Source organism: Dama dama, chromosome 3 (genome assembly GCF_033118175.1).
Source record: "Dama dama isolate Ldn47 chromosome 3, ASM3311817v1, whole genome shotgun sequence".
In the NCBI taxonomy this organism is placed as follows: domain Eukaryota; kingdom Metazoa; phylum Chordata; class Mammalia; order Artiodactyla; family Cervidae; genus Dama; species Dama dama.
The window spans coordinates 59,628,145-59,637,458 of record NC_083683.1 but is presented as its reverse complement, the minus strand read 5'-3'; the positions used below and the strand labels follow the sequence as shown (position 1 = coordinate 59,637,458).

Genomic DNA, 9,314 nt, shown 5'->3' with positions numbered 1-9,314 from the left:
TCCAAGGGTCAGAGAAAGGGCTGTAGGTTTTACATGAGATGGAACTCAAGGGTATATTTGCCTTTATCAGAAATCTAAGATCATTATTATTACGTTTTTTCTTTTTTAACAGTAGGATAGGATAATTGAACAATTTCAATGTTTTTTGGTAGTGCAGGCCCAAAATATGGAAAGTCTGGACCTGGTGGGGTCGACTTTACAAAGTAAAGGACAATAAATCAAACCTTCGTGTGCCTTTTCTGGACCTTTGTCAAAGCTATTTCCTGGCTGTCAATATTTCTGTAAGTTTTATACCTGCTTGAGTGCCAACTGTAGCTCTTGACAGTTCCCTGATCTTCCCCTCCTAACCTTGTTGAGAAAGTTTAGGAAGTGTTTTGTTTTTCTTTCACACAGTCGCTCAGTCATGTCTGACTCTTTGCGATCCTGTGGACTGTAACCCGCCAGGCTCCTCTTATGTCCCTGGGATTTTCCAGGTATAAATACCGGAGTGAGTAGCCATTTCCTTCTCTAGGGGATCTTCCTGACCCAGGGTCTCCCTCATTGGCAGGCAGACTTTTTACCTTTGAGCCACCAGAGAAACCCTCTATCTTCTGTATCTGTCTTTTCTCTCTTTCTTTCCTTTTTTTTCTTCTCAATTTGATCTTCCCATTGGTACCTATAGAACACTTGTTTAAGATGAGAGCTGTCTGAAAAGTCCTTTTAGGTGTAAAAGTTCAAGTCTTCAATATACCTATTCCAATCATGAGCCTGAGCCGGTGAGTCTTTTCATGGCTAAAACCAATACTAGGGTTTACAAGAGCTTAAAACCAATATTAGAACTTATACTATTAGGATGCAAGAGCTGTCCCTTAAGAACTGTAGGCCTCTCAAGATGCACAGCCACTCCAGAGAAAGCCTAAGAAAACAAAGACCTTCCTCGGCTCAGGTGACAAAGAAAGCTCTATCTCCCACAAAGTGAGACACCTTAAATAACTGAGCTCCTAACCTATGTTACCGGAAAGGTGATACTGGGAGGAGAATTTTTCCTTCACAAACCAGGCAGCAAAGGTAGAGCCCGTAAAGGCTTCTTATGACCTGAGACACTTCATTAAGACAAACTCCCCTGACAGCCAGCCTGGCTGGACAGAGAGAATATTACCTATCACTTCATGGCTTAGGCTCCTAGCTGGCTGGCTGGCTGACTACTGATGCAAACCTGACCAACACCTGCACCACCCCACTCCCCCGCAAAGGGAATATTCTCACTGGTGACAAAGCCAAGTTCTCAGGATATAAAACAAAACAAATGGAGATTCTCATCTTATGGTTTTTCATCCTATGACAAATGACAAAGGAAAACAGAACTCTTTCTGGGAGGCTAAGAATCAATAACCATAGGTGCTGAAAAACAAATTCACAAGAATCACAATTCAAGATCTATTTTCACAAATGTTTTTCTTCTGCTGCTGTGAATTTGGAAAGGAAGGGACGAGGAGAAAGTTTTATCCTCCTCTCTTGCCTGTGCACTACAGAGAAAGCTGGGAGACTGACATGGTAAGAATTCTTACCTTCTGCTGGTCTGCTGTCCATTATCCCATAATTCAACTGCAGTCTCCAGGGAGAATGGAGTGTTCTAGACTTTCACTGTCCCATCCTCCTCACCAGAAACTGTACAGGGGGAGACATTTGTTTCCTTTTACTGTTTTAAGTTTTTGACTGAGACTCTGTAACAAAAAGACAGCTTAACGATAGAAAAGGAAATGAGTATATTAACATGTACATCTCATATATACTTATGAGAAATGACAGAGATGAGTAACTCAAAGAGGTGTCTAGAATTTGGACTTACAGATCATCTTAACCAAAGAATAATATATTTTTAGGGGAACTACAAGACAGAGGAAAAGAGTACCGGGCTTCCAAGGGCAGCAAACAGTGGTACAATAAATACATCAGAAACTAATGGAAAATAGCTGGTCAGTATAGGTTTTTTTCCAGTATAGGTTGTTGTCCTACTTGGGTCTAATATGTATCTAGGGATGTTGATGATTAATTTCTGCACAAATTTATGTTCTGCTTTCAGGAAAATAGGGGGAGAACAAAGAACTTTTCTTGGATCTTCTCCATTGCCTTCAGCTCAAAATTATTCTTGTGTCAGAGGGGAAGATTTTGGGGTGGCATATTCTGTTATTCTTCTGAAGATTTTGCTGTAAAATTCCCTTGCTTTACAATGACTCTTTATGTTCTAACATGAAAACTTGAAGTAAGGCTTTGTCAGAAAGGAGTTAGGAATGTTATTTGCATGAAGCTTGCTTCTAATAGTGAAACATTGATTTATAAATTAAGAATTTACAATAGTAACCAAAAAGTTAGTAATGGAATCTGGCTGAATAACATAGTGTTGTACTATATACCTATCGGAACAACAGGCAATGCGTCATGTTCTTTTATGGAAAGTGTATATAAAATAATATTAATGGAAAAAGATGAAGGCAACATACAAAAGCACATAAAGCAACTTAATGAAAAAAATTTAATGAAAGATTGGAACTCATTTTCAGTTGAGTCAAATGTTCATTCAGATATTTTTCTTTATACTTGCTCGAATTCATAATAAAATAGGAGGAAGTTTCTTTTTTGGCAATAGTGCTAATCCCAATTAGTCCTGAGCAATGTCTTTAAGCAATGTCATTTCACTATTTTATTGCAGATTAATTCTTAGATCATCAGAATGTCCCTCTTCAAACATAAGAAAGAAAAGTTTGAAGTTAGTGAACCAATAAACATTTCCTGTTTTCCACATGTCTCAGAGAGTGGAGCTCCCAAACCAGTTGCATAAGAAGGAAGTGAAAACATGTTAAAAAGCAGGGCCAGCTCCCCTGGCTCAGCCTGAAGGTCTGGCTTCTCAGTCGACATGAAGGCTCTCCTCATTCTGGGGCTTCTCCTCCTCCCTGTTGCTGCCCAGGGCAAGGTCTTTGAGCGATGTGAGCTTGCCAGAACTCTGAAAAGATTTGGAATGGATGGCTTTAGAGGAGTCAGCCTGGCAAACTGTAAGTTAACTCTTTTTCATCCTTTCAAATAGTTAGCCAGGTGTGGAACAGATACTAACAGAGGATGAACAAAAAGGAAGGGTCTTTGAACTTTTTTTTCTTTCTTGGCGGGTTTATACACTTCAGTTCAGTTCAGTTCACTCGCTCAGCCGTGTCCGACTCTTTATGACCCCATGAACCACAGCACGCCAGGCCTCCCTGTCCATCACCAGCTCCCAGAGTCTACCCAAACCCATGTCCATTGAGTTGGTGGTGCCATCCAACCATTTCATCCTCTGTCCTCCCCTTTTCCTCCGTCCTCCCCTTCTCCTCCTGCCTTCAGTCTTTCCCAGCATCAGGGTCTTTTCCAATAAGTCAGCTCTTCGCATCAGATGGCCTAAGTATTGGAGTTTCAGCTTCAACATCAGTCCTTCCAATGAACACCCAGGACTGATCTCCTTTAGGATGGACAGGTTGGATCTCCTCACAGTCCAAGGGACTCTCAAGAGTCTTCTCCAACCCCACAGTTCAAAAGCTTACACAGTCCAAAAGCTTATACACTTACAATGGTTAAAAACATCAACTTGTTCTTTTAGAATCAGATGTACCAGGTGAAGGACTGAGGCATGGTGGGTCAAATTCTATATTATTCTAAGCATACCAGGTCCCCATGAACTCCTCTAGTGCTACTAAATTTGACAGCTGGCACATGCAGACTGACTATAAGATACATTTTAGCACCTGGGACTTATCTGTCAAGCCCTTGTTGTTTGACTCTAGCCATTTCTAATTTGGATCTTGGGTTCTGAATAAGGCAGTATTTTTCTCATTTTTAATCCCCCTAACATGATGTTGCACTTTTCACAGCAAAGTTTTTTAAAAATTACATTGAACTCTTAAAACAGGGACAGTAGAACTATTTTCCCTCAATCAATATCTATATAAGGATCCCTGAAAAGCAGCATGAAATAACATTTTATTATTCTGACTCTAGTTCATTAATTATTTTTCATTTTCTTCCACAGAATTTAAGATGTGCCCTAAGGAAAATTTCCTTTGTATTTTAGTCCATATTTGTCAATGTCATCACTGTAGTTTTCATATTGAATTCAGATATTTCCCCTCCATAACTATTTTTGAATGAGTTAGCCAATGGCTAGATGGATGGATGGATGACCCAGCCTTTCCTATTCTATGATTCTTGCCTGGATTATAATTTGATACCCAAATTCACCTTTGGTATCATAAATTTTCTTTCTCCCAGAAAATCCTTACTTTTTGTAATAAAAAGCATTTTTCCTTTAGCATATGCATCTGCTGCTAATGACCAAATCCACTCAACATCTCTGTTGATTTTTCTGTTCTAGGCTCAATCCTACCTGGGTGTTAGTAGTAAGGAAAGTGTAATAGCAATGGAAAACACAGCTATTTTAATATTTTTAAAAATATGTTATCTTTTTCATTTGTATTACCAAATCATTTGCTAATAAAAAAATTCTCTGAAGGGACCTTTAACTCCAAAGTGTTAAAACACTTTACAAGTAAAATACATCTTTATACTTATAGAGTAAGTCATTAGTAAAATAGAACTAGTTAAGTAGAACTGATTATGCTATGAATTGTAAGTCATATGATTTGCTCTTTATTACTCAAAATATGTTTTTTTCAGGGATGTGTTTGGCCAGATGGGAAAGCAATTACAACACACAAGCTACAAACTACAATAGTGGAGACAGAAGCACTGACTATGGGATATTTCAAATCAATAGCCACTGGTGGTGTAATGATGGCAAAACCCCAGGAGCAGTTAACGCCTGTCATATACCCTGCAGCGGTAAGACAAGATAATGTGGCGTGATGGCACAGGACTCACCTGGTTATACCTGTTGAGTTATCCAAAAAGTTCGTTCAGGTTTTTCCATAAACATCTTATGGGAAAATTGGAACAATCCTATAGTGCCAATCAAGAGTCAATAGAAATAAAAAAATCTTGAAGGATTCATCAGGGACCTATAAAAACTCCATCTTAATATTTAGAAACTCTATTATCCTCCTCCTAATTTCTTAAGTAAGAAATTAAAGAGCTGGTATCATAAAAGATTGCTATTTGCTAACATCCAGGAGTTTCTGGAGTGACCTATCACTTCATCATAACTGGACATGTTGATGCTTTGTAAAGAACATTCCTACTGCTTTCCTTGTTTGGGGAGGATTAGCGATAATTTTGTTGCATGGTCTTTTTTTTTTTAATCTACCCTCCTTTATTGGAAAACAAAAGAATTACTAGTTAAAGTGGAGGAATATGTGTGGTGTTTTAAAAAAATTGTTTTTACTTTTTATTATAAAATATTTTAAATATACTGACAATTAGAAATGTTACTATAATAAGCATCAATATGCTCATCACGTACTTTAACAGTTGTTAACATTTTGGCATATTTACTTCTTTATATATATATATACATATATATATATATATGTGTATATATATATATATATACTTCTTTTTGCTGAGTGATTTTAAGGTGAATTAGAAACATTATGACATTTCATTTATAAATTCTTTAAAATGAATCTCCAAAAACACAGCTCCTATATAAAAATTGTCATTCTAACAAATTTATAGATATGTTTAATTGGGGTGAAAGAAGTATTCTATTGACTTCCTTTTAAAATAGAGAAAGCATGTGCAATTTTTTTTTAATTTTTAAAAAATTTATTTATATTTTTTATTGAAGGATAATTGCTTTACAGAATTTTGTTCTTTTCTCTCAAACCTCAGTGTGAATCAGCCATGGGTACACATATATCCCCTACCTTTTTTTGAATCTCCCAAAGCATGTAGACTCTTTAGTGCCTGAAATATTGGAGAAATATAGCAGAATTGATACTGATAAATTTTTAAATATAAAAAATCCTAATAGAGAAGATGAGTCTAAGAATATACTTTTGTTCCCAGTTAATTTATTAAAAAAATTTTGTATTATAGAATAACCTGTTGTCAATGAGTAAAAATTCTTACTACCCAGACATGTATGACCATTGGTAAATTTTGGTTTCCATATGTTCTTTTGGAATATGCAACAATCCCGGACATGAATGTAAAGCTATATTATACACATTTGTACCCACATACGAACATGTAAGCAATGTGGTTTTCAACAAAAGTGAAATTGTACTATATTTACTGCTTTACAATTTTGTCTTTATTATACAAAATTATTTTTGTCAACAAATACCAATCCTTATTGTTTTTTAAAGATGAATAGACTTTCACTATATAAATACTCTATAATGTATCAACCTAACTCTTACTGTTAAACATTTAGGCTGGTTCCATTTATGCCCTTTATTAATTGCTATGAAACACTTTGTATACATATCTTTCAGTACATCTCTTATTATTTCTTTAGGATCAGTTTCCAGCATCGAATTGCTGAGCAAAAACCTGCTAGGCCAGTTTCTGCTTGTTTGTCTTTTTTTTTTTTAATAGTGCCTAGTAAAAAGAAAACCTTCTATCATGCTAGTTAAGAATTCCAGAGCTTCCAAGGACTTTGGTAAATGAGAAACAGATGCCAAATGGGATGGAATGAAGAGTTTCCCCCAACATCAACAGATATACAGACTCTTGAACATTATTTTAGTTGTTCTTTCCTCAGCCTAAGAGAATAAAGCTGTCTGAGCCTAAACTTAACATTTCTATGAATGTTATTTTCACTTCTCACCACCTCTTTTTCAGCTTTGCTGCAAGATGACATCACTCAAGCTGTAGCATGTGCAAAGAGGGTTGTCAGTGATCCACAAGGCATTAGAGCATGGTATGCTTTTTTTTTTTTCCCCTTTCAGTTTTATTGAGATGTAATTGACATAAAGCACTATATAAGTTCAAGGTGTACAGCATAATGATTTGACTTACATCAGGAAATAGCATCACAAAAATTTTTTTCTTCTATTTCTTTAATTTAGTGAACATCCATTATCTCACATGGATACAAAATTAAAGATATAGAAGAAAAAAATTTTTGTGTGTGATGAAAATTCTTAGGATTTACTCTCTTTTTAACAATTTTCATATATAAACTGTAGCAGTGTTAATTATATTTATCATGCTATATATTTGTTTTTGCTCTTTAGTCACGAAGTCATGTCTGACTTTTGTGATCAATAAACTGTAGCCTGCTAGGTTCCTCTGTCCATGGGATTATTTCAGGCAAGAATACTGGGGCAGCTTGCCCTTCCCTCTTCAGGAGATCTTCCTAACCCAGGGACTGAATTTGTATCTCCTGCATTGCAGGCAAATTCTTTACTGCTGAGCCACCAGGGAAGCCCCATGCTGTTCATTATATCCCTAGTATTTATTTATCTTATAGCTGGAAGTTTGTATTACCTTTGACTGCCTTCATCCAATTCCCCTTCCCTCACTCTACCCAACTTCTCCTGTGGTTACCTCAAGAGGTAACCACAAATTTGACCTCTTTTTCTTTCACTTTCTTGCTTTGTTTGTTTGTGTTTGAAATATAATGGATGTACAACACTATGTTAGTTCCCATTACAGAGCGTGGTATGTGTTAAATATTAAAGGAGAGAGCTCTTTTATCCTATTGTTATGAAAGAAGTGAGAGAATATTTTCAAGGATCAAAGTATGGTACTGAGACCTGAAAATTGCAGCTTTAGATTCATGCTAAATGGTGTATAACATAGAAACCATCTACTTTAACTGATTAAAAATCTTATTCTTTTATGCCTCAATTTATTTCTGGGAATTTCTAGACGTTTTAAGATTCTCCACCTTATACCAATTCCTTGTTATATCTTAACATTATTTTTGGAATTTATGGAACACACTCTGCATTTGTGCTGTGAACTACACAGGACTCAACATTTGCACTCAGATGTTCTGTGCCCTAGTGAAGGTTTGGGGGAGATGTGAAGTCCTTGCTATACGTATCTCCAGTTAATAAACAGCAATACTTGGATCTGCCTGTAGCTTTTATTTCATGTATTGATAAACTGTGTTGTTTTCCCAAAGGATTTGAAGTATATGTAATACAATGATGCTATGTTTCAAACCTATTACCATTTGTTTCATCTTTCTCTCTACAGGGTGGCCTGGAGAAATCGATGTCAAAACCAAGATCTCACCAGTTACATTCAGGGTTGTGGAGTGTAACCTTGGAGTTTTCACTTCAGCCCTTCCTTTCATATTAAGGAAGTAATAGTTGAGAGAAAGGTCATACTTTCAAACAAATAATGTTTTTTACAGAAGCAGGAGCATGTGGTCTTTCTTTTAAGATACTTAATGTTTACTTCATGTGTTTATTATTTGATGTTAGGCCCACAGTGTGTTTCAGTTTGTTAATAGACCTAATGCTGGTGAATATTTGTCTAAAATCTTAATTATTAAATATATAACCAGAACATTCAGTTCTTAAAGAAATAGCACAGACTGAATCTTGAACCCTACAAGTTCTCCCCAATATTCAACAAAAATATAGCAAAATAATATCTTTAAACAAATTGATCTTAGGCAAAATCCCACCCGTGTAGTAGTCATGTAATACCGTCATCTGTTCAGTAATCTCCAAAAACAGTAAAAGATAACCACTTTTTGCTGGGCAATATAAAATGTTAAATAGAGCAGAATGCCAAATGACTAAAAATGAAGAAAGTCTGATTTAAGAATTTTGTTTTCATAAAGTGTGACCTTTGTTTTAAATGTTGTCTTGGAAATGTTGCATTTAAACAGCTTTAAAAATAAGCTCAGAATTTATATGTCAATCTCTTTTAGTCCTTTTAAAAAACTCAATTGTGCATCTTGCTGTCATGAATGATATAAAGACAGATTAGATGAGCTGTTGTTTTTTCTTAATGTTGTAAGCTTATTTTCATGCATTATGACAAATTCAGAAGCAGAAGAGTTTGTAAGTATTGAAATCCTTGCTAGTTAATCCCAGGTGTGAAATCATGAATGCTATAAAAAGTACCTTTTCAGTAAAAGCTTTGCAATTTATACTTTGTCTTTCTTTGTTAAGTCATTTAGTGTCTCTGAAAAAATGCATACATCACATATATTTGAGAAAAAGATTATCTGACAGTTAGTATTTCCTATGTCCTCACCTGTACCAAAACAGCTAGATTTTTTTTTTCTGTTTGTATATTCTCTTTAATCATAGAATGCACATTCACATTAAGTAACTCATTTTTTCCTCAATGGATTTAATCATAAAGAGATAGCGTGTGTATCATCTTAAAAAGAAAGCTCTTACAAAAACCAAAAATAGCTAAATATTGCTGAAGAAAAATCC

At 35.5% G+C, this 9,314-nt stretch overlaps 1 protein-coding gene across 1 annotated transcript; it reads left to right on the top strand.

Moving 5' to 3' along the window:
- The first annotated feature begins 2,849 nt into the window (after positions 1 to 2,849).
- LOC133047236 (lysozyme C, kidney isozyme) lies at positions 2,850 to 9,019 on the top strand. Its single transcript, XM_061130349.1, has 4 exons — positions 2,850 to 3,029; positions 4,678 to 4,842; positions 6,748 to 6,826; positions 8,113 to 9,019. The coding sequence occupies exons 1-4, from the start codon at positions 2,894 to 2,896 to the stop codon at positions 8,177 to 8,179; spliced, it is 447 nt and encodes a 148-aa protein (XP_060986332.1). The 5' UTR covers positions 2,850 to 2,893; the 3' UTR covers positions 8,180 to 9,019.
- Positions 9,020 to 9,314: the final 295 nt, after the last annotated feature.